Source organism: Anabrus simplex, chromosome 1 (genome assembly GCF_040414725.1).
Source record: "Anabrus simplex isolate iqAnaSimp1 chromosome 1, ASM4041472v1, whole genome shotgun sequence".
NCBI classification, from domain to species: Eukaryota; Metazoa; Arthropoda; class Insecta; order Orthoptera; family Tettigoniidae; genus Anabrus; species Anabrus simplex.
In genome coordinates, this window is record NC_090265.1 from 781,080,506 (window position 1) to 781,107,479 (window position 26,974).

Sequence of the window (26,974 nt, forward strand, 5' to 3'; positions counted from 1 at the left end):
GGATTTTGGGAATAATTTATAAATGTAAACATGTTTATTCTGAGTCACCTAAAGAAAATCGCGACGTTATCGATTGTACCTTGTCTTATGGTGATTACTCTCATTGATGATGTATTGAGTAATCGATTATTCCAGGTATTCTCTGAAAATTCCAGGAGTAAACTTCACAAATTGAATAACGGCTTACCGCAGGGTTCTGTCTTAGCCCCTATACTGTTCAATTTGTACATCCGTGATATTCCAGAAAATTCATTTATGCGGATGATATAAACCTCACAGTACAGAGATCTACTTTCAAGGAGGCTGAGGATATACTGTCTGAAGATCTACGGGTAATGGATGAATATTTTAGGAAGTGGAGACTTCAACCAAGTCCTTCGAAGACGGAAGTAGCCGCAATCCATCTCAACAACTTAGAAGCTACTTATCAACCTAGTATATGGTTCAGGAATCAACTTTTGAAATACAATAGTATACCAAAATACCTAGGTGTAACATTAGACAGATCACTGACGTATCGAAGTCACATAGAAATACAGCCGCCAAACTTAAGACCCGGAATAACCTGCTGAGCAAGTTATCTGGAACTACATGGGGAGCTGACGCCAATACTCGTACTACCGCCTTGGCCATGGTATATTCTACAGCTGAGTACTGTGCCGGAATATGGTTAAATAGCTCTCACTACAATCTAATTGATTTCCAACTTCGCCAGGCCATGCGTATTGTATCTGGTACGCTGTACTCAACTCCAGTGCAATGGCTACCTGTCCTCTGCAATATCTCTCCCCCTCATATAAGGAGACAACAAGCACTTACTAGCTTATGGTGCAGAATAGTGAAGAATGAGGCCCTTCCTATACATCAAGATATAAAGCAGCGCACTACAACTGGGCTGAAATCAAGAAAACCAGCGTGTGCAGTCTATCAAGCACATAGTTCTAGAGTTCCCTCTACGTGCGTTTCCTGGTTCTGCGGAGGAATTCTTTGAAGCAACACCGGAAGTGATTACATGGATAAAAAGTTTTGACATTAAAATATAAAAGTGAAGTCCTGATGCTGTCACCAACTTGTGTATTTGTATATTTTGCATTATGTTTGTATATCTTGGACTGTCGTTCTACCTCGTTCAAGAAATTTATTAGAAACACCCTCTCTAATGACAAATTTATCCTCGAATGTCTTAATGCACCCTAATGAATTATTTGTAACTAGGAAATCATCACGACGAGTACACTTGATGCATGTGCTTTAATATGAATTACATCCAGGCACACAATACGATCGACATGTCCTAATATATCATATTAGTTTTAAAACCAAATTTCAATAGAAACATCACTACAATAACGTGGAAACCGGCTGAAGGCCAGTTTCATCAATCACTGTTAAATATCCGATAACGGAGCGTTAGTTGACACCTTGCTAAGATTTCAACGCGGTGTTAAGGAAATCGCGTTTCATCGAACACTATAACAATCTCGTTGACTAACGTGGCGTTAACGAGCGGTGTGTAGCAGTAACATTATTTCGCTCTTCTGAACGGTGGCGGGAATAAAGTTATTAATTTGTCATCTTTATCCTGTAAGCTTTTTTGCGCGGAATAAGAGGTTCCATTTCAAAGTGAACTTACTTGGTGATAGAAAGAGATAGCTAGTTAGACCATGCACAGGAGAAATGTTATTATTATTATTATTATTATTATTATTATTATTATTATTATTATTATTATTATTATTATTATTATTATTATTATTATTATTATCGTATGGCATTTACAAGCATAATGTGTAAAAATATACAATGAACATATAAATGAATATATAGAAGTAATTAAACTAGAATGTCCAGCTTCGACAACCACTCCACTGCACTTGGTGTCAATTCATGAAGAGCCCGTAAACCATCCTTAAATGCTGACAGTGGACAGCTCTCAACAACATGAAGCAATGTCTGCTTCTCAGCACCACACTCACACGCTGCACTTCCACAATATCCCCACTTTTTCATCATATATCGGCACCTGCCGTGGCCTATTCTGAAACGGTTGAGTTTTGACCACCAGGAAGATCGAAACCTGGCACTTTCTTCGTTGGGTCTTTAATCATAAAGGCGTTGGTGGGTAGACATTGTTCCCTTGTTCCCATCGCTGTCTCCATTCTCCTGTTACACTGAATTTTTCATAGGAGTGTAGATCAGTCCAGAGTGGATTCCGGGATTTTAACCTCATCACAGGTGGATCTCGTAAGGCATTGAACAAGAGTGAGTTCGTGTGTGCAAAGGTCTTCTTGAGCAACTGTACTTTCGCTGCTTTTCTCCTCAGATCTGGAGGAGCAATGTTTGCTAAAACAGGCAGCCACTGAGTAGCAGTGGACCTCACTGTACCAGTAACAACTCTCATGGTTTCATTGAGGTGTACGTCAATCTTGCTCGAATGTACGCTGTTTTTCCACACAGGAGCGCAGTACTCACCAGCCGAGTATACTAGAGAAAGTGAAGCAGTGCGAAGAGTGTTTGCATCTGCACCCCAGTTGCTGCCCGCTAGTTTTTGCAGCAGATTTACTCTTGTACTCAGTGTCTTTGACAGATTCAAGCAATGCTGTTTGAACGACAAGGATCGATCCAATGTGACACCCAGATATTTTGGGAAGAAGTTGTGGGAGACTACTGTTCCGTTAAAGACCACAAGTAGCTTCCGATTAGCCTCCATGTTATGCAAGTGGAATGCTGATACTTCCGGTTTACTAGGATTTGGCTGGAGTCTCCATTTGTGAAAATAGTCACACATGGTATCTAGGTCCTCTGTAAGTACATCCTCACAGTGTGCCAAATCCGTACTCTGAGTAATTAAAGCTACATCGTCTGCAAACTGTATCTTGTTTGAAGTCGTTCTTAGCAGGTCATGGATGTAAAGATTGAATAGAATGGGAGATAATATTGACCCTTGGGGTAAACCATTATTTAGAGATCTCCACCTGCTTCTTTCACCGTTCAGAAAAGCAGCAAGTCGACGGTTGGATAACATGTTTAGTAAGCATGCTAGCTTCTGTCAGGGTATGACTGAACAAACTTGAGAAACAGTCCCTCTCTCCAGACCGTGTCATGGGCTGATGTAAGGTCGACAAAAGCTACAGCAGTCTTCAGTCTTTTCTGGAATCCTGCTTCAATTTGTGTTGTCAATGTTAACACCTGATCACAACAACTACGATTCTTTCTTAAATCCCCTTGTTCAACTGGGATGACTCTTTCTGGATACGGTTAAGTATCATTCTTTCGAGCATCTTGTAGACTATGCTAAGGAGTGAAATTGGTCTACAATGTGAAGCATCAGTTCCTTCCTTTCCTGATTTCAAGACTGCAATTACTTTGGCTTGTTTTAACAACTTAGGTAATTTACCAGTTCGTAGATTTTCATTGAATAAATAATCGTAATGGAAGGGAACGGAAAAGAAATTCGGTGCAGAAATTTTACTTCACTGGAGAAAAAATTGTCAATTTACTTCCGAAAATATGTATAAGCGCTATATAATCTAAAAAGACGGAAGGTAAATCTCTAAAGGCAAAAGAAAGGCGTGGAATTAATTAGTAAATGAATTCAATAGTCACTTGAATGTGACAAAGTGGTCAGCAGAATAAATATAATACCTGTCCGACAACCTAACAAGAAGCGCAAAAGAAGGATTATTCGAAGAACGAGTTGGAGCGGTCCAAGACAGGCGGTGGTATGTGTATTCCAGCATTTAAATAGCTGACTTCGAAGATTATTATACACTGACTGACAGAGCAAATGCAACACCAAGAAGGAGTGGTCAGAACTTTATGCCAATTGCAGGGTAGACTGACGTCACTGAGGTATGCTCATGATGTGAAATGCGCCGCTGTGCTGCGCACGTAGCGAACGATAAATGGGACACGGCGTTGGCGAATGGCCCACTTCGTACCGTGATTTCTCAGCCGACAGTCATTGTAGAACGTGTTGTCGTGTGCCACAGGACACGTGTATAGCTAAGAATGCCAGGCCGCCGTCAACGGAGGCATTTCCAGCAGACAGACGACTTTACGAGGGGTATGGTGATCGGGCTGAGAAGGGCAGGTTGGTCGCTTCGTCAAATCGCAGCCGATACCCATAGGGATGTGTCCACGGTGCAGCGCCTGTGGCGAAGATGGTTGGCGCAGGGACATGTGGCACATGCGAGGGGTCCAGGCGCAGCCCGAGTGACGTCAGCACGCGAGGATCGGCGCATCCGCCGCCAAGCGGTGGCAGCCCCGCACGCCACGTCAACCGCCATTCTTCAGCATGTGCAAGACACCCTGGCTGTTCCAATATCGACCAGAACAATTTCCCGTCGATCGGTTGAAGGAGGCCTGCACGCCCGGTGTCCGCTCAGAAGACTACCATTGACTCCACAGCATAGACGTGCACGCCTGGCATGGTGCCGGGCTAGAGCGACTTGGATGAGGGAATGGCGGAACGTCGTGTTCTCCGATGAGTCACGCTTCTGTTCTGTCAGTGATAGTCACCGCAGACGAGTGTGGCGTCGGCGTGGAGAAAGGTCAAATCCGGCAGTAACTGTGGAGCGCCCTACCGCTAGACAACGCGGCATCATGGTTTGGGGCGCTATTGCGTATGATTCCACGTCACCTCTAGTGCGTATTCAAGGCACGTTAAATGCCCACCGCTACGTGCAGCATGTGCTGCGGCCGGTGGCACTCCCGTACCTTCAGGGGCTGCCCAATGCTCTGTTTCAGCAGGATAATGCCCGCCCACACACTGCTCGCATCTCCCAACGGGCTCTACGAGATGTACAGATGCTTCCGTGGCCAGCGTACTCTCCGGATCTCTCACCAATCGAACACGTGTGGGATCTCATTGGACGCCGTTTGCAAACTCTGCCCCAGCCTCGTACGGACGACCAACTGTGGCAAATGGTTGACAGAGAATGGAGAACCATCCCTCAGGACACCATCCGCACTCTTATTGACTCTGTACCTCGACGTGTTTCTGCGAGCATCGCCGCTCGCGGTGGTCCTACATCCTACTGAGTCGATGCCGTGCGCATTGTATAACCTGCATATCGGTTTGAAATAAACATCAATTATTCGTCCGTGCCGTCTCTGTTTTTTTCCCCAACTTTCATCCCTTTCGAACCACTCCTTCTTGGTGTTGCATTTGCTCTGTCAGTCAGTGTATTAATCGGCGACCTCTTCGTAATTATGACGGCTGTGATACAGAATGTCATGTCAAGCCACCATAATTTCTTTAGCATGATATATTAATGTCGCTATATGAAATGATGCCTTGGTTTTAAAGCATTCTTGTTATTGTGTGCGATATCTCTTTCTTATTACCATTCAGAGGTTTTAGATGAGTATTATTAACTGGACATATCATTAATAATTAAATTAGCACAGTAATATTATTAACTATACCTACCAGGATTTTACATGGAGTAGGCAACATGTTATTATGATCTCTCTTCCTTTGAATTTATATTTCAAATCAATCTTTCTTATATATGAATAATTTAATGGAATATTAGTTTTAAAACATATCGCTCTTCTACAGTTACAAAACAATGAATGACCCCGTTGCATAACATCTTAGTACAATCAGCATTTGCCGCACTGAAAACTGGTGTGAATTTCGTCCTGTATTCCAACATATCTTCTATCACTTCTAGTACTTTCTTCGCGACAGATTTAGATAACCAAAGAACGCACATCTCTTAGTTCAAGTATGTCATTTCTTCTCTGTGATACTTCCTGTCTCTCAGCATTTTGAAGGTAATCTATAGAGTACCTGACCACAAAACACAAAATCTCTTCCAGTGATTTTTTTATTTTAACACGATATTAACCATTTTAACGAGACAAGGGTGCTACGTTAAAATGAACAGAGAGTTTAACGGTGCGTTAGCGTTAACGAAGGTTGATTAAACAGCCACATTCCGTTAGAGCAGTTGGTGTGCTATTTTGCTTTACGTCGCACCGACATATTAAGATAAAGCCCCAGCATTTTAGATCAGTTTAACGTGACGTTAAATCATTAACGGAGTTTGATGAAACCGACCCTGAGACTTGTATCGGTCTCAAGATCTCTTGTTCAGAGTGAGAGATGTGATACCACGTGAGGCCATTTGTGACAACGCTACACACGATTGAACTGGTATCAGATACGCATTTCATGAGACAGTCTCTTGATACATACACTGACTGACAGAGCAAATGCAACACCAAGAAGGAGTGGTTCGAAAGGGATGAAAGTTGGGGAAAAAACAGAGACGGCACGGACGAATAATTGATGTTTATTTCAAACCGATATGCAGGTTATACAATGCGCACGGCATCGACTCAGTAGGATGTAGGACCACCGCGAGCGGCGATGCTCGCAGAAACACGTCGAGGTACAGAGTCAATAAGAGTGCGGATGGTGTCCTGAGGGATGGTTCTCCATTCTCTGTCAACCATTTGCCACAGTTGGTCGTCCGTACGAGGCTGGGGCAGAGTTTGCAAACGGCGTCCAATGAGATCCCACACGTGTTCGATTGGTGAGAGATCCGGAGAGTACGCTGGCCACGGAAGCATCTGTACATCTCGTAGAGCCCGTTGGGAGATGCGAGCAGTGTGTGGGCGGGCATTATCCTGCTGAAACAGAGCATTGGGCAGCCCCTGAAGGTACGGGAGTGCCACCGGCCGCAGCACATGCTGCACGTAGCGGTGGGCATTTAACGTGCCTTGAATACGCACTAGAGGTGACGTGGAATCATACGCAATAGCGCCCCAAACCATGATGCCGCGTTGTCTAGCGGTAGGGCGCTCCACAGTTACTGCCGGATTTGACCTTTCTCCACGCCGACGCCACACTCGTCTGCGGTGACTATCACTGACAGAACAGAAGCGTGACTCATCGGAGAACACGACGTTCCGCCATTCCCTCATCCAAGTCGCTCTAGCCCGGCACCATGCCAGGCGTGCACGTCTATGCTGTGGAGTCAATGGTAGTCTTCTGAGCGGACGCCGGGAGTGCAGGCCCCCTTCAACCAATCGACGGGAAATTGTTCTGGTCGATATTGGAACAGCCAGGGTGTCTTGCACATGCTGAAGAATGGCGGTTGACGTGGCGTGCGGGGCTGCCACCGCTTGGCGGCGGATGCGCCGATCCTCGCGTGCTGACGTCACTCGGGCTGCGCCTGGACCCCTCGCACGTGCCACATGTCCCTGCGCCAACCATCTTCGCCACAGGCGCTGCACCGTGGACACATCCCTATGGGTATCGGCTGCGATTTGACGAAGCGACCAACCTGCCCTTCTCAGCCCGATCACCATACCCCTCGTAAAGTCGTCTGTCTGCTGGAAATGCCCCCGTTGACGGCGGCCTGGCATTCTTAGCTATACACGTGTCCTGTGGCACACGACAACACGTTCTACAATGACTGTCGGCTGAGAAATCACGGTACGAAGTGGGCCATTCGCCAACGCCGTGTCCCATTTATCGTTCGCTACGTGCGCAGCACAGCGGCGCATTTCACATCATGAGCATACCTCAGTGACGTCAGTCTACCCTGCAATTGGCATAAAGTTCTGACCACTCCTTCTTGGTGTTGCATTTGCTCTGTCAGTCAGTGTATCTCAACGTGGCCCGCACTGCATGGAACTCAAGTCGAACTGAGTACGAAACGATCCCAGATTGTACCGTATCGAATTTGAGATTCAGTCCGGACTGAATCCCAGTCTACGTTTTGTACACGAAAAGTGTATTCAAATCCTTTTGAATCCTGCATGTAAACGCACTGGTAAAGAGGCCAAGCGTCGAACACTTATGCTCCGTCAAGATTAACTTCCGTACACAATCCTCCATGCATTCAGTGAAATTTGTGTGGACGCATGCTTCACGCTAAGGTCATCAGGAATATTATCCACAAGAATATTTCTGGAAAATATGTAGGTATTATTCAACAGATGACGATGAAGACACATGCGGATCGAAGTGCTTGAAGCATGAGATAATTCTCATAATGACCTCTCAGATTAGCTTCAATGTACTCACCCATAATAAGAGAGATTATTATGTAAGACCACTTAATACAACGATAAGAAATTTTTACTGAAGACTAATTTGGAAGATTATTTGGAGATTATTTGATTTGATAAGAAGACATTATATCAATGAACCAGGTATTAACTCGATTATCGCCACAATCTTATCATCTTACTATTAATTCTTAAGGATATTTTGTAGTATGTATTAGATTTGGCTCTGAAAATCCAACTCATCAATCAACATATCATTTATTTTGCAAATGCAGTAATTTTCTTACTTGCAAAAACGAAATTTGTAAGAACACATTAGCTAGCTACTGTAGGTATTTTATACACTGGCATATCAGAATTTGTGCACATTGCAAAATATAATCGGTAACCACATTTAATCAAGCCAAACCCCATGGCGCAACAGCTCCGAAGGACCATGGCCTACCAAGCGACCGCTACTCATCCCGAAGGCCTGCAGATTACGAGGTGTCGTGTGGTCAGCACGACGAATCTCTTAGCCGTTGTTCTCGGCTTTCTAGACCGCGGCCGCTATCTCACCTTCAGATAGCTCCTCAATTGTAATCGCGTAGACTGAATGGACATCGAAACAGCTCTCAGATCCAGTTAAACATCCCTGGCCTGGACGGGAATCGAACCCGGGGCGGCCTTGTAAGAAGCAGGTACGCCACCCCTACACTGCGTGGCCGGCGTAACCACAATTAATAATAATAATAATAATAATAATAATAATAATCATAATAATAATAATAATAATGAAAAATGAAATGGCATGTGGCTTTTAGTGCCGCGAGTGTCCGAGTATTACCAAAGTCGTGACAACATAAGGTTACATTAGGTTAGGTTGACAACAAAATGTCCTTCCATTTCAAATGAACTTATCTTTATAGAGGATGAAACGTTGTTTTCCTTTCCTGAGGAGTCCTTGTGGGTTTTCTTGCTTCTTATATACATCCTAATCGCATTCTATACATACGAAGTGGATGAAATAAGAGCGTCTTAGTAAAATGCTTTGTTCGTCATTTAACACCAACTACGTTATTAAATGCATTATTCGAACATCCCACAACTCTACTTACCTGGTATTACACACGTAGGTTTACAATTCTAGCGAAAAAAGAAAATATGCTTTACCGGGCGAGTTGGCCGTGCGGTTAGAGACGCGTGGCTGTGAGCTTGTATCCGGGAGATAGTGGGTTCGAATACCACTGTCGGCAGCCCTGAAGATGGTTTTCCGTGGTTTCCCATTTTATCACCAGGCTGTATCTTAATTAAGGCCACGGCCACTTCTTTCCAACTCCTTCGCCTTTCCTATCCCATCGTCGCCATAAGACATAGTTGGACAGGAAGGAAGGAGATGCTAGTGCAATTACTGTGTGAAAACTGGCACTTTCCCGGAAGAACCAGGACATCCGGTCTGCCTAAACCTGACCTGTCTTAAGGCCCCCATACACGACCAAGTACTTTGCTCAACAAGGGTTTGTGCAACTTCCTGTTTGTGCAAACTTTGGTACATACACATTTCAATGGTTTGTGCAAACCTCAGTTCATTTGTGAAATTTAAATATTTACATTTTCATTAGTTTCCTCCATTTCCTTGTCATCTTCACTGATATCCCCCATTGTGGATGTTCCCTACATTTGAGTCACCTGGTCCCTCAGACAATCTATATCGGTGAAATACCATAAATTGGGTACATACACATCTTCACTTCCTGCATCGGAATTTGCGTTGCTGCTATTCATTTCCTTAAGTTATCTCCGGTACGAAGTACGAAGGGTATTAATTGTGGTACGCACTAGGGCCCTACCTGCTTCGGGATCAATCACCTTCATCTTCTCTACGAGTTTCTCAAACGCCGCATCCTTCATATTCCTATTTTTATACACCTCACTCTTCACTTTCCACAGTTGAGCGCGATAATCTGATATGAATTCTCGTCATAATTCTTTATTAACGTTCTTGTTGACGCCATACAGGAAAGGTCTTCAAACGGTCAACTGCCATTGAAGTTCAAGCCGCTTATCAAGCAGAGAGTGTTGCGCAAATTATTTTGGTCTCTCCCGATTTGTTTCAAACAGTTGTGCAACTAGTCAATCCGTGCCATACAGCATCAAAATGCTTGTGGAGAACGCTTTGTTGCTCAAATTGCTTGATCGTGTATGGGGGCCTTTAGACATGAATAATACAACTCTTCGGCTTTCGCCGCGTCAAGGAAACAGGTGAAATTCTTTACGTTTTACATAGAACCTTGCTCGTGTTATTATTAAAGAAGTCTTCCTCGTGAACAGAGGAGATTTTCTTTTGAAGATGCGGCAAAAGCTTTATTACCATGTCTATTACTATGGGATGTGCTCTGCTTTCAGGAACATTGCAGCCACACAGTTCCAGCCTACTCACGCTCGAAAAGCCTTCCCCTGCTTTGATGAGCCGAGATACAAAGCGAAGTTCGCCATCACCATCGACACACCAGCTGGATATCACAGCCTTAGCAACACTCTGGATGTGGACTATGGTGAATCTGACATCAGGTGAGTAGTAACGTTATAGTTCCTTGTAGGAGTTCTGTGTGCAATACTCCAGCGTTACAGTCAACGCTCGTTTACCCGTACCACACCGGTGGATGAACGACAACACAGTTATTAAGATATGATAAAATTGAGGGTTACTTAAGGGGGGACCTATATCTTTGAACACAGAAAAATGGGGTGTATTAAACATATTTTTTTCCTCAGCAATGGAAATGAATACTAAAAGGAAGCTCAGTATGACAAACACATTATTCCTTAATAACACGCCTACGTATTAAAAGTTTAATTGTTTAAAATGGCGGTCTATCATGGCCACTATCTTCCGAAATACATGAAAATGTTTCTATGATTTTTATTATGATAAATAATGTCATAGTAATAATAATGTTATTGTTTTTACGCCCCACTAACTACATTTACGGTTTTCGGAGACTCCGACGTGCCAGAATTTAGTCCCGCGGCATTTACGTGCGGGCGAATCTGTCCGCATGAGGCTGACGTATTTGAAACACCTTCAAATGCCACCCTACTGAGCCAGGATCGAAACTGCCTGCGCCTCAACCGTCTGAGCCACTCAACCCGGCTATTAAAATTTGTGAAGCCCATCAAATGTAAAATGATATTTGCCATAACGTTATTTTTAAGTAGTGAATTTTTTCATTAATCTTCATTTGAGAATATTTTTTAACTTAATCAATGAAGCTAGATCAATAATTCTAGTTGTTCTTCTTCCTCTCCATGAAATATAAGAGCATGCAAAATTTCATCTTAATTTCTTAAAAATTTTGAGAGTTGCCAGTTGTCAGGAAAACGGTTCCGAAAAACGAAAGTTACAAGAAACGAGCAAAAAACTTACAGGGCTTCACATTTTGATCATAACTCCTAACGTGTTGGAGATATTAACAAAACATTCGCACTGTTATGAAGAGACAAGTTTAAGTTTAAATAAAAAATGAATTTAAAAGTCGCATTTTTGGTCGGTCAAAGGCGTTGGTCCCGCCGTAAGGCGAGGCGTGTACAAAAATGTAATTTCCTGAATTCTCTGTAACTTGGACAATATTTAGAACATGAAGCATTGCACAATGATTGAAAATACATTGTTCTTAGCTGTACACATTAACCAGTTAATTTAGATTAAATGTTTTTGATTTTGGTCACATTGACGTACCTTTTTTCAGCAACGCCGAGGTCCTGGACCTTGTAATTTTTTTGATGATTTCTAAGATATTAATGAGATAATGCTCGCAGGTGTTTTTAATTTCATGCCTATTTAAAAAAAATGAAATTTTCAATTTGAAAACTTGGCAAAAAATGCATATATTTATACAGTAGACGTCCCAAATGTCCGTTAATATTTTACGTCCACTACTTTACAGAATATTGGAGGTAGAGAGGTAATAATTGACACACATGATGGCATGATATGGGTTTTTATTGACACCAAAATAAAGTACAAAAATAACTAACAGATGGCGCTGAACAGCAACAGGTCAGGTACAAAGGGCCACACATGCTTGACATGACATGGGGATTTATTGACACCAACAACGAGTGCACAAACAGAGCAACAGATGGCGCTGGACAGCAACACGTCAGTGATGCCGCATGAGACCCGTGTACGCTATACTGTAAAAGGAGCTGTCGTGAGAGAGGGCGTCAGATGCGCCAGCAATTTCTATTTTCTAATAAACATGTGAGAACAGAAGCAATCATGAAAAACACTAGTTGCTTCAAAATTATAATATTGCAACGATTGCAAGCAATAGAATACAATTTAGCGACCAATGTCTCCCACACCGAAATGTTCAACAGCTCCCAACACAACATTCACATTGATGAAAAAGAGCAATGTTCAAATAACTACTGCGGATAGATACACGGAATTATAGCACCCGCACTTCGGTAAATGATATTTAAAACAGAATTACCCTGCCAATAATGGATGTCACTAATGCAGGTTTGTATTAAAGCACTTAATAAATGCATTGCTAACGAAATTGCGGCTAATCTAGCGAAAGAAGCAGCAGGAAACAGGAATCGACCAGTGAGTTATCACCGTAAACCAGCCAGCGTTGTCTTAAGTGAACTGCAAACAGTGGGAAAACGAAAGGAATAACGCAACGAATGGTACAGTGACAAAATAATTTTTTTTCCAAGTGTAAAGGACAGGCTAAAATTCAAGTTCCCATTAACCGGGAAAATAACGACTTTATTAACAGGCCATGGGAAAATAATCTCATATTTCTATCGATTTAAAATTAAAAATAGTTCTTTGTACATGTGGAACAGAGGATCAAACGGTTGATCATATATTATTTAGGTGTGAAAAATAGGAAAGAGGCAATTATTAAATAATAAAAGATAAATAAGTATGGAAAACTGGCATTTGATAAAGTTAAATTAATGATGTATTTTACGAAAGAAATTGTTTTCTGCTTAAATTCGGTTGATATAGACAGTTATTAAATGTTAGCGTATGTAAATAATAGATTGAGACAGTTTCTAGAGTGTTATATCGGAGTTTGTATTGTTAATTAAAATATAATTAATTATGCACGGTAATTATGTAAGTTTGTCCATGCAAACAATGTTTTGCAGTTTCATACAGAGCATGTAGTATTACGTCTGATGTAATGGAACATGCTTGTAAATTAATGATTTTTTAAAAGCATAAATGTGTAAATCTTACAATATATGAACTATCACATTTTCATGAAATATGAAAATTTTACCAAAAATATTATGAAATATGAAAATCGTTTGCACTAATTGAATTCTGTTGTTATTTGAGTCATCAGTCCATAGACTGGTTTGATACAGCCATCCATGCCACCCTATCCCCTGCTAACCTTCACATTTCAACATAACTACTACATCCTACATCTGCTCTAATCTGCTTGTCATATTCGTATCTTGGTCTACCCCTACCGTTCTTACCACCTACACTTCCCTCAAAAACCAACTGTACAAGTTCTGGATGTCTTAAGACGTCTCCTACCATCCTATCCCTTCTTCTCGTCAAATCGATCTCCTCTCACCAATTCGATTCAGTATCTTTCCATTCGTGAATCGATCTACCCATCTCACCTTTAGCATTCTTCTGTAATACCACATTAAAACGCTTCTAATCTTTTCCTTTCTGAGCTAGTTATCGTCCATGTGTCACTTCCATACAATGTCACGCTCCGGTCGAAAGTCTTCAAAAGCGTCTTTCTAATTCCTATATCAATGTTCGAGGTGAAAAGTTCTCTTCTTAGGAAAGGACTTCCTTGCTTGTGCTAGTCTGCATCTTATGTCCTCCTCACTTCTGCCATCATTAGTTATTTTACTACCCAAGTAACAATATTCATCTACTTCGTTTAAGACTTAATTTCCTAATCTAATATTTCCTGCATCGCCTGCCTTTCTTCGACTGCACTCCATTACTTTCATTTTGGACTTATTTATTTTCATCTCGTATTCCTTCTCCAAGACTCTCTCCATACCGTTCAGCAATTTCTCCAGATCTGTTGCAGAGTCAGATAAAATAACAATATCATCGGCAAATCTCAAGGTTTTGATTTCCTCTTCTTGAACTTTGATTCCCATTCCAAATTCCTCCTTGATTTCCTTTATCGCCTGTTCTTCTGCACCCCATAAATCATAAAAATCCTTGTCCTGATTGCACTAGCAGCCACATTTCGATGGCCTAGATTGAATACCTCGTATCTCACAAAGTTCTTCCTATCCATTATTTCCCTTAAGATTGGTTACGCCTCCTAGCCACACATGGATATGCAGTCCATCAGAACAATGTCCGTTGTGTTCTTTTTTTTCTTATGTAGATGTGTGAAGGAAAATGAACCTTACCGTACCGTACTATAAGAAAGTATGTTTGCGTGACGTATTTACTAACTACTAGAGTATAATATTTATAAGGTTCATTTTCCTTTACTCGTAAGCATAGCAAAATAAACCAAACGAACATTGTTCTGATGGACTGCATACCCAAATGTGGGTGGAAGGCGTGACCAGTCTTAAGGGAAATAATGGACAGGAAGAACTTCGTGAGATACGAGGTATTCAATCTAGGCCATCGATTTAGGAACTGAAATGTTGTATTTTTTTAGTACGTGGTTATAACTTTTTTACATTTTCCTCTCTTCCTTAGTACAAGGCGAGATGTTGCCTTTGAGGAAACGCCAGTAATGTCTACATACCTTGTGGCCTTCATTGTCTCCGACTTCGAATACCTGTTCACCACAAGCGATGGCATCCTATTCCGCTCCTGGGCTCGCAGTAATGCTGTCAGTGGAACTAAGTACAGCGTGGACATCAGTCCTTCTATTGTTAATGCCATGGAGGAGTTCACCAACGTCCCCTACAGCCACTCTGGGCTCGACAAGGTGGACCAGGTGGCTCTGCCCGACTTCTCAGCGGGCGCCATGGAAAACTGGGGACTCATCACGTACAGAGAAACAGCTCTGCTCTTCCAATCTGCAGTCAACACTGCGTCCAACAAGCAGAGAGTAGCTACCGTCATAGGTCATGAGATTGTTCACATGTGGTTCGGGAACCTCGTCACCACGGAGTGGTGGAACTCCACGTGGCTCAACGAAGGTTTCGCCCGTTACTTCCAGTACTACTCTGCTAGTAAGGTGGAGACGGACTGGCGTCTCATGGAACAGTTCGTAGTAAATGAACACCAGTCCATCTTCGGGACCGATGCCCTTCCCTCGGCACACGCTCTCACCTCCGAGTGCTACACCCCTGCTGAAGTGAGCGCCATGTTCTCCGGTCTTACCTACAGTAAAGGTACGTACAACCCTTATTAAAGACGTTTGTTCACATTTTCTCACTTTTGTTTTCTATCACACTATTACATAAGTCTGGACTATCAATAGATCTAATGAAAAAAGTGACATTTTCCCAATTGTATACAACATTCGAATGGAATCAAAACAGGTATTGTATTATTTCCTTAAAAACCATGAGTTGTACTTCGACGTCTATGGATATATATGAGTACTCTTGAGAAAACTATATACAACTGTCCCAAACTAATCACCATCAACAGCATGATATGCCCTCACACCATATGAACACTACGGAGAGATTCGGAATTCTAACCATGCTTTTAACAATTATTGTATCGATTAGAAATTGAGGGCATTGGTGCAAAAACAAGGTAAGTCCAAAATAACACTTCTTGAGAAAATTAAAAACAAGAGTGTTACTTGCAAACATTTTGGAATTTTTGAAAACCAATTGCACTGATTGATTTAAATATGCCTTGCGCACTACAGGTATACTAGGAAAGTAACCAGAAATAAATATGTAAGTTTGTATGTAATGGGTAATCTCAGGAACTACTGGACCGATTCTAAAAATTGTTTTGCTAATGTAAATATTCATTATCCCTGAGAGGCATGGGCTGTATTTTATTTTCAAAACAATTCTAGGGGGCGGGGTCACGGGAGTGATATAAAAATACTAGGCTAATATAGGCGAAATATCAAATTTGCCGTACAAGGACGAGACAACGCTCAATTTAAGGCCCTTGACGCAAGGAACAAAACTCGGTAAGGCCTACGGGCCCGAAACCCATGTTTTAAGGCCCTAAAACCAACAGTTATGGAGATATTGGCAGCACACTTGCTCTAGGAATCGGATAAAGAAATGAACAGCCGTGACCATGGCAACGTCAGCTCCAAGATTATACAGCAGCGAGATTATCTACAATATATTACAAAAGTCTAACATGCTACAGACATGAAGACTGGTATTTAGAATCTCCTTTAAGAATAAAAGAACATAGTTTTGTTTTCAGAAAATCCACTTAAGAGTGATTGGGGGGAGGGGGTGAAAAGAAGTGAGAAAGGATTTGAATTATTTATATGAAGATACATATATCTCAGAAACTGAAGATGTTACAGACGTTAAAATTGGTACCTGGAATCTCCTTTAAGAATAAATGAACACATTTTTTGGAAAGTACACTCAAGGGGGTGAAATAATAAAAAAGCAGGTGAATTTTTAAAATATCTTCTTCTTCTTCTACAACTTTTCCCACACCTGTGGGGTCGCGGGTGCGAACTTGTCGTAAATGTGGATTTGACCATGTTTTACGGCTCGATGCGCTTCCTGTCGCCAACGCTATGTGCAGGGATGTAATTGCTATTGCGTGTTCCTGTTTTGGTTGGTAATGTGGTGTGTTGAGTGAATATGAAGACGAGAGTATTGGGACAAACACAAACAACCTGTCCTCGAGCCAGAAGAATTAATCACACGCGATTTAATTCCCGGACTCAGCACGGAATCGGAGCCGGAACCCTGTGAACCGAAGGCATCAACGCTGACCACTGAGCCAATGATTGGGGTAGTTTTTAAAATGAGTATATCTACAGTATATCTCATAAACTTTACATGTTACAGACGTGAAAATTGGTATTTGGAATCTCCTTTAAAACAAACCCTTCATTTCTTTCGACTTAAGAGAGGACTGTTTCTCACATGTAGAGTTCCCTGTCGCATGTTGCAGATTTAGCTCTGCCAGTATCCTGGTCATCTTAGCCCCAAAAGGCAATGCCACAAACGTGGTGTACAAAGAGGTTCTGGGGTAAATAAAATGCAATTTTTCGGCGAGTTTTTATACTTTAGAGATTTTCAAATAATGTCTTAGTGCAGTACCGAGAAACAATTAATTTTTATCAACTTACGAAATCCTCGCGAGCGAAGCCGTGAGTAACAGCTAGTATATTATATTTGTAATTCGACTTATCCTTTTTTTACACCAATAATCTAAAATGTACGCTTCATATCCGTAATATTCAAGCGAGGTCAATAGTGATTGGATGCATAGAGTGTGAACAACAAAATAAGAACTCATACTGACCATAGTCTCACTTATTAAGGCCACACTCCGGAGATAAAAATATATATTTTGGTCATTTTGGTGAATTTTTTTAATGACTGAAATTGAAAGGATTGAGTATCTTTTTTCTTGTCACGAAATTATTCCGCTGATTTCAAACAATGTATCATTGTAATGATGCTTTGTTTGCCAATTGTAATTTTATATTAAATCCCATTCTTATCCCATAATATTCTGCCAAATTTAACAAAATTTTATGGTCTATATATATATATATATATATATCACAGCTATATTAAGAAACCTGCGTATGTATTTTTTCTGCAGAATTCCTTCAAGTAGTAGGGATTTTTAAGTCCAAAATGTTAGAACGTAAGAATTACACAAAATTTAGGACGATATATCTCCTTATACAAATTATGTACAGAAAAATCGATACGTAGTGCTTTTAAAAGAATTATTATCTACCTATTTACGAATTTACATTAACATGTTAATTAAATTTCATGAAAACATGGAATTAACATTTTCAAAAATGTATATTGGAAAACTATTAATTGTATATGAAAGAAATGTTCCTGATATCTCTACTCGTACTTTTATGTAGGCGACATTCCCACAAAGTTTCGTTATAGCATGTCCTGGAAGAGAGAATACATACAGTAGAGGAACATGTTTTTCTTCTTTTCTTCCACATAGTTTTCAACAACAGCCATTGCTGTAAAAACATTTACATTCGAGTGACTCCGTATATAGGATCGCCTGGTCTAGTGACAATCCGTGGGAGGGTTCATACAGCTCTAACTGCCTGGTGTCAACGCACCAGGGGTGGACGCATAAGATATAAGGAAAATAACACACAAACCTTGAATGCCTTACGTCACAGTTAATGCTGTACAAAATTCGAGTTACAAAATATTTGCGGTATCCATGGAGAACACGCTTGCTTCGAGAAATGGAGAAAGTCGTGTAATCGAATTTCGAGTAATAGAGAAATAAATATGCGTGAAGAACAGACGGTAAGGAAATTTAAATTATTTCGAGGTACTGGAAATTCGAGTAATTGAGAGGTTCGACTGTACCTGTAAAAGCCAACATAAGATAGGATGTATGCAGTTGGACATCATGCCTATAGACACAGCTGTGTACCTATGTCATCATGGCGAATATGTGAAAACGGCTTCGCTGAAAGAAACGTATTTCTTCTTTTTAAAAATCCAAAAGTCGTGGTTATGAGAGTTTGATTGTATTTTCTTGTAAAGAAGACGTAATCTATAACTGGTACCAATTTCAGCTATTGAAACCTTCTCGTTTTCTCAATGTCGCTGTGAATTACAAACCGAATTAGGGATTTTGTATATATAGACTGTCCCTCCAGTCCCGTATTTTCTACGTATAAGTGTCCTGTATGAACTAATGATGAATGGGTTATCTAATCTCTGGTTTATAAAGGAGAAGCACAACGTGCTGTATTTCGGAAGCGAAACAAATAGCAGTCATTTTGCTCCACGCGTTCTGTAACACGCTTTATTTGTAAATACGCCAAAGGATGCAGAAAATAAAGTTTAATAACTCATTAATTTATACACGTACCGACAATCCACCCTACCAACTAGTTGCTTGTATGTGCCTTGAACAATCCATTAGCTCTTAATTGCAACTCTGTTCGACGAAATACGTATATTGAAGGCGAGCTTCGGCTGCATTCTGACCAAGATTCTCCATAGATTAAAGTTATGTATATTTGTCGATGCTGAACACACCAGCCATTGTCGATATGTCGACAGCAAGTACAGTGCTACTGAGGCTTACTAACACAAGGGGGTTAGTAAGCTATGTCATAACTGGAAGCGTTGCTTCGCGATACTAAACAGTGATCTACCGCTCAGGGAATCAAACACGTTATTTTAAACGTGACTGTCCTAATTGACTGACGCGTTGCACGATCGCGCCGCTTAGCACCCCACAGCATCAGTTTGATTTTGACGCTATTTAGCATAAGTTCGCGTACGATGGAAGTTAATACAGAGGAGTTTATTTATCTCGTCCACACGAAAGAACGTTTGTGGGACAATAGACATGGGAATGTGAGGGAGGTGAATAAAACTTAGAAGCAAATCGCCGAATCGATAGGATCTACAATTAAGGGCAAATGTATAGCTTTCGGTATAAATCAGGCATCAATGATCTGCATTTAGGGCGGTCGCCCAGGTGGCACACTCCCTGTCAGTTGTTTACCTCAAGTTTACATTTATTTATAGTTGCTTACCTGGCTTTTCCTTAAATATCATCAACGAACTTGGAAATTTATCGAACATTCCCTTTGATCAATATTCCAATCCCTTACACCTCGTCCTATAAATTAATGTTTGCCCCAGTCTGTCCTCTTGAGTTCCAAGTTTATCTTCATATTATGATCTTTCCTAATTTTAAAAGCTCCGCTCAAGGTTATTCTTATACCTATGTCATTCCGCACCAACTCACCACATAGTACCACATAGTCGAGCATCTTGTCTCCTTACTCCCAAGTCTTCACAGCCCAAAGTTTGAAACATTTTTGTAACAGTACTCCTTTGTGGGAAATCACCTACAAGCCGTGCTGCTTTACTTTGAATTTTTCTAGTTCTCGTATCAAGTAGTCCTGGAACCATACTCTAACAGCGGTCTTACCAGAGACTTATACATCCTCTCTTTTGCATCCTTACTACAATCCCTAAATACTCTCCAACCATGTGAAGAGATCTGCAACCTTTCTTAACAACCTCGTTAACATGATTATCCCACTGAAGAGCATTCCTAGGTACATACAGTGTTCCGCAGAAGGTACTATCACATCATTAACACAGTAATAAAACCTGAGAGCGTGTCGTGATAGAGGAGGTGGCTAATAATGGCGAAATACTGAAATTTACCTATGATAATAAACACACAAAACATGAAAGATAGAAAGGCAGTTGGTGTTGATAAGGTTTCTGGGGATATATTAAAGGCTATGAGCTGTACTACATTTATTGCCTAAAATAACACTACGCTTTCAAAGTACTGTTAATTTAAAAAATGTCTTTGAAGTACGTTCCCATCGCTTCATTACGACTATGCTTTTTATTCATGAAAAGTACGTAAACACCGAAGTGACCCCTCACAGCAGTTGCAGACCTGGTACTAGCATTGTTCATCCTCGTGTTAAAGTTACGTAATGATTCATCTACCGTAAATTGTTCTTCATTTAAACGCCTAAATCACATACAGTATTGTGTAATACAACAGTACACTCAACAATGTGTGGGACTCCTTTCATCATCGGCAAGTAAACATTTGACCACACTATCTGTACTTGGAAGCACGCGCCACGTCCGCAGCGCGGATTTTCTCAGGTGAGCTTAGCACCGCGTAGCAACGCTTCCAATTAGGACATAGCCTTAGACGGGTAGCGCTCACGAACATTCAGTGAACGGCCGTCCGGTTCTTAAATTTCCGTATGGGACCCACATCAGGACAAGTTGATGCAAAAACTAAAAATGGTACAAAGGAAAGCAGTATAATTTGTTCCGTGTGATTTCCGACAAAGAAGTAGTGTTACGAAAAAACTTTGGGCTGGGAAGACTTGGGAGTAAGGAGACGAGCTGCTCGACTATGTGGTATGTTCCGAGCTGTTAGAGGAGATATGGCGTGGAATGACATTAGTAGACCAATAAACTTGAGCGCTTCCCCTGCGAACCATGTGACCTTGCCGAGGTGGGGAGGCTTGCGTGTACCATTGAAGCAGATAGCTGAACCGCAGGTTTAACCATATCAGGTGGGTATCTGTCGAGAGACCAGACTACCGAATGGTTCATCAAAAGGTAGGTAGCAGCCTTTCGGAAGTTACAAGGGCGGCAGTCTAGATCATTGACGAATATGGTCTTGTAATAATATTAATTAATAGAGAAATGTACACTCAAGTTTGAGCATTAAATAAATTTCACATTTTAGTCTTTGCTATAGTCTGTAATTGTCCTGGTTCTTTTCGTGCATGTTATGATGTGATATCTACTACACTTCTGTCCACACAAAATGTACTTACAATCTTCGTCTGGCTCATGGAACTTCTGGTTTACGCATACCTTGTGGTGAAACCCATGTATGGAGAGTCGTGTTATCACGTGGCGCTGTGTGTTGCACTCTCTAGTCCATCTATCGTCCGTCATCGCTGGTGAGGCGTAGAAGTCGAGGTCGATTTCACTTTTCTTCCTTTCCCTGATGTTTACTAGTGCCCTGCTTGCTTCCGTTGATTGTAGGTAGAACTGTGATCGTATGTCTTCTATGAAATACGTCTCCCGCAGCATTTCGTATACCATCCGGGATGGCGCTGTCTTTCCGACTTGGGTAATCCTCTTCATGAACATTGCTTTTATTCTTTCTATTCTCATCAGGTCTCCGATCTTCAGCTTTTCCCACACGATCTCAATTCCATATGTTATCACTGGCGCTACTGTCGTCTTGAAAAGTCTCATCGCCGTGCTGATTGAAAGGTTTGAAATGTTTTGGATGCTGTATGAGGCTCTGATTGCTGCTGCCGTTCTTTCTTGAATATGTATACCAAAGGACGCCGCCGTTATCTGTAGTGTTATTCCCAAATATTTGTAATTTCGTACCTTTTGTAATGGCTTTTGGTGTAATGTTATGTTGTCTTTGGGCGTTGATTTCCCACCTTTTCTGAAGGTCATTTGTACTGTCTTTTCTTCATTTATCTGTAGGCTGTTTTCCTCCACCCAGGTCTCTAGTCTGCGGACTGCCCTTTGCACATCCTCCTTTTCTTTCGCTCCGATCAGCATGTCATCTGCGTATAGGATCAGCTCTGCTTTTGATCCTTCCTCTACTATGCGGTTCACATCTGCTGTATAAATGTTGAAAAGTGTGGGACTCATGGGATCCCCTTGCACAACTCCGTTCGTCTGTATTATGTCTTCAGAAATTTCTACGTTGTTGTTTATTCGTATTATGTTCCTCCGTAGACATGCTTCAACTATTCTCACTAGTGGGTCTCTCTCGCCGATTGTCAATTTCATTTTCTCGATTAGCTTTCGCCTGTCGATTGAGTCGAATGCCTTCTTGAAATCAACAAAGACTGCGTGATATTTCCCTCCTTTGTGTCTTAAGGCTTCTTCTACCTGATTTATTAGGTATTTCACTGCCTGGACCGTGCTCCTGCCTTTCATAAAACCGAATTGATTTTCTGGAATGTACCCACTGAAGGCTTCCAGTAATCTTTCATTTAGTATCTTCGTGAAAACTTTAAAGGATGCATTTTCTAGTGCTACTCCTCTAAATGAGTCTAGTGATGTTCTGCTCCCTTTTCCTTTGAACAATATCTTTAGAGTCGCTGTGTTCCATCCCTTTGGTATCTTCCCAGTCTGTATACATTTGTTCATTAGGTCTTTCCACAGTTCTTCCATCTCGCCAAGTGAATCTTTTAAGTGTTCCATGTAAATTTTGTCTGGTCCTGCGGATTTCTTGTTTCTCCCTCCTTGTATTGCTTTCCTAATTTCATACGTTGTTATTGGCTCCACAGCATGCGCGGGTTCTGCTGTTTCTATGTCATATGCTTGCTTCAGCCCTTCCTTATTCAGTATGTTCGAGAAATGATGTTCTCACTTCTCCATATGAATTTCTCCTGTTGCAATTGACGTCTTCTTTTTCAGCGCTATGTATGGGTCTGATTTTGCTTCCTCGGCTTGTTTCCTTCCTTGTTTCTCTGTATATTCTTCTTTTTTCTTTTTTATTAGTTCTTTATATTTTTTCCTTTTCTCTGCATATGCTGTTAAGTCTTCTGGGCGTCTGTATAATTTTGCTGCATTCAGGGCCTTTAGAGTTGCTTTTCTTTCCTTGTAACACTCTTGGTCAAACCAAGCTTGTGCGTGTCTTCTTTCCTTTACTATAATAGCTTTCGTTATTACTTTGGTGGCTGTTTCTAGGGCTTCTTCTAGTCTTTCTTCTTCTATTAGGTTTCTAGCTTTCCCGATGTTTTCCTCGCTTTCTTCTACTGTTTCCCGCTGGATTTTCCTAGTATATATACTTGGTCTTTTTGCTTCCTTCCTCTTTTGTTGGATTTCCATGCGTAGGCTTGTCATTATAGGTATGTGTTTCCTTATTGGTGCTGCCGATGAGTTCCATAGGCCTTCTTGTTTACACAATATTCAACATGGCTTAGCCGTGTTGATACTGCTACACGGCTGAAAGAAGCGGAAAACCAAAGCCATAACTAACTCCCAAGTACATTCAGCTATCACTTTATGAATGATGTACTGATGATGGCCTCCTCCCGGGTAAAATTATTCCGGTGGTAAAATAGTCCCCCATTCGGATCTCCGGGTGGGGACTACTCGAGATGGGGCAATCATCAGGAAGATGAATTTTAACATTCTACGAATCGGAACGTGTAACGTTAGAAGTTTTAATCGTTGTGGTAAGTTAGAGAATCTGAAAAGGGAGGTGGATAGACTAAAGTTAAATGTAGTTTCTTTAAGTGAAGTACGTTGGCAGGAAGAGCAGGACTTTTAGTCAGGCGACTACAGAACACAAAATCAGACAGGGAAAATGCAGGAGTTAGTTTAATAATGAATAAGAAAATAGGGCAGTGGGTAAGCTACTATTATCAGCATAGTGAAAGGAGTATTCTTGTCAAGACAGACACGAAACCAATGCCCACCACAATAGTGCAGGTCTATATGACTAATAGTTCAGCAGATGATGAAGAAATCGAAATATTATATGGAGAGATAGATTTAATACAAAACCTAAAAGGTGACGAGAATCTAATTGTGATGGGAGACTGCAAAGCAGTAGTAGGCTAAGGAATAGAAGGTAATGTAGTAGGAGAATTTGGATTGGGTCAAAGAAATAAAATAGGAAGTCGGCTGATTGAATTATGCACCGATCAAAACTTAATCCTTGCTAATACTTAATTCAAACACCACAACATACGGCTGTATACTTGTACGAGACCTGGAGACACTGGAAAGTATCAAATACTCTCCATTATGATTAGACAGAAATTCAGAAACCAGGTGTTGGATTGCAAAACTTTCCCAGGAGCAGACGTAGACTCTGATCACAATTTGCTGGTCATGAAATGCCACCTCAAGTTGAAGAAATTGAAGAAATGAAGGAATACAAGGAGGTGGGATCTAGACAAGTTGAAAGTAAAGAGTGTTAGGGCCTTTTTCAAGGAATATGTTGCACAAGGACTAAATGAAAAAGCTGAAGGAAACACAATAGAGGAAAAATGGGCAGTCGTGAAGAATGAAGTCTCTACGGCTGCGGAAGAAATGATAAGAAAGGAAAGAACACCTAAGAATCAATGGATAACTCAGGAGATACTAGATCTGATTGATGAACAACGACAGTACAAGGACGCAAAACAGATGAAAAGGTGATTAAAGAATGAAGTGGATAGAAAGTGTAGGACAGCTAAGGAAGAATGGTTGAAGGAGAAGTGCAAGGATGTTGAAGATTGTATGGTCCTTGGAAAGGTAGATTCTGCATACCGGAAATCAAGGAAACTTTTGGAGAAAGAAAAACTAGTGTATGAACATTAAGAGCTCAGATGGAAAACCACTTCTAGGGAAAGGAAACAAGACAGGAAGATGGCGGGAACGTATCCAGGATTTGAATCATTGTAAAGACGTAGATGATATGGTTCTGGAATAAGAAGAGGCTGTTGATGCTGATGAAATGGGTGACCCAATTTTGAGGTTAGAATTTGACAGAACTTTAAGAGACCTAAACAGGAAAAAGGCACCTGGAATTGATGACATTCCCTCTGAATTACTGACTACCTTAGGAGAAAACAGCATGACGAGGTTATTCCATTTAGTGTGTAATATGTATGATACAGGAGAAGTGCCATCCGATTTTCGGTAGAATGTTGTTATACCTATTCCCAAGAAAGCCGGTGTACTGACAACCAGCGTCATACGTCCTCACTCCACATGAACACTACACAGAGGTGCAGGCTTTTGTCACGCAATCTAGTGATTAGAACTTGTATACCACCACCTGCCAACCAATGTTGTGATGGTGAATTTCGTTTTTAAACAGTGAGACACTTGAACTACTATCTTCTTTTAAATACATTGGTAGGAGGATGACTATTGCCAACAAGACGTCAAGGTGTGACTTGGAATGGCAAAGGCAATGTTCTATAAGTACCAGGGAATGATTACCAACTGTGCACTGAAACTAGAACTCAGGAAGCGATTGGTTAAAATACTGGTTTGGTCGGTGGGACTGTATGGTGGTAAAAAATGTACCCTGAACTCTAACCTGACAGGCATTTGAGATGCCTGCATAAGATTCCCTGAACAGGTTGAGTGACAAATGCAGAAGCACTCAATATTTTCAAAGAACTTGACATTTATCGAACATTTCCCTGGATACATGATTCCAATCCCTAACACCTCGTCCTATAAATTAATATTTTCCCTAATGTATCCCCTTCAGTTCCAACTTCATCTTCATATTGTGATCTTTCCTACTTTTGAAAGCTCCGCTCAAGTTTGTGTTTGAGTCATCAGTTAATAGACTGGTTTGATACAGCTTCCATGCCACCCTATCCTGTGCTAACATTTTCATTTCTACGTAATTGCTGCATGCTACATCTGCCCTAATCTGCTTGTCATATCATACTTGGTCTACCCCTATCGTTCTTACCGCCTCTACTTCCCTCGAAAACCAACTGCACAGGTCTTAAGATGTGTCCTATCAATCTATTCCTTCTTCTTGTCAAATTTAGCCAAATCGATCTCCTCTCCAATTCGATTCAGTATCTCTTCATTTGTGATTCGATCTATCCATCTCACCTTCAGCATTCTTCTGTAACCATATTTTGAAAGTATCTATTCTCTTTCTTTCTGAGCTAGTAATCGTCCACGTTTCACTTCCATACAATGTCCAACTCGTTGGCTTAATGGCCAGCGTACTGGCCTTCGGTTCAGCGGGTCCCGGGTTCTATTCTCGGCCGGGTCGGGGATTTCAACCTTCATTGGTTGATTACATTTGCCCCGGGGCTGGTTATTTGTGCTGTCCCCAACATCCCTGCAACTCACACACCACATACAGTCACTCCCATAAATATTCGGCCATGCACCAGCCGGTACCCTCTTTTGAGCTGGTACGTGTACAAGACAAGATAAGTAAATACATAAAGATGAAATTAAACACTGGGCACATACCCCACACCAAAATAATTACCAAGTAAAGACAACTTACCTTTAGATAACAAAAGGTTCCCGTGGATACTAGAATAAAACTGGTACAGTATTAACTGGTACAACGAATTGAAAGGAAGACCAACCAGATATGAAGTATAAAAGAATTTAATTTTAAAATATAGAAGAGTGTTTAACAACAGGGAGAAAAATAATGTAATTAAATTAGGCTCAATGAGCTGCAATGTAACGAAGAAAATTAATTAATTAATTAATTAAAACTTAGATAACTAGGAAATTAAAAGAAGAAAATAACGGTAAACTCAAAAATTGAACGACGGCCGTCAATTAA

At 41.1% G+C, this 26,974-nt stretch overlaps 1 protein-coding gene across 1 annotated transcript in view; it reads left to right on the forward strand.

Moving 5' to 3' along the window:
- Positions 1–26,974, forward strand: part of LOC136857514 (aminopeptidase N) — a 178,315-nt gene that overhangs the window by 42,011 nt on the left and 109,330 nt on the right. The window contains exons 3-4 of the mRNA XM_067136225.2: positions 10,417–10,581; positions 14,732–15,375. Of these exons, the coding sequence (XP_066992326.2) occupies positions 10,417–10,581; positions 14,732–15,375 (809 nt within the window). The remainder of the gene's footprint in view (positions 1–10,416; positions 10,582–14,731; positions 15,376–26,974) is intronic.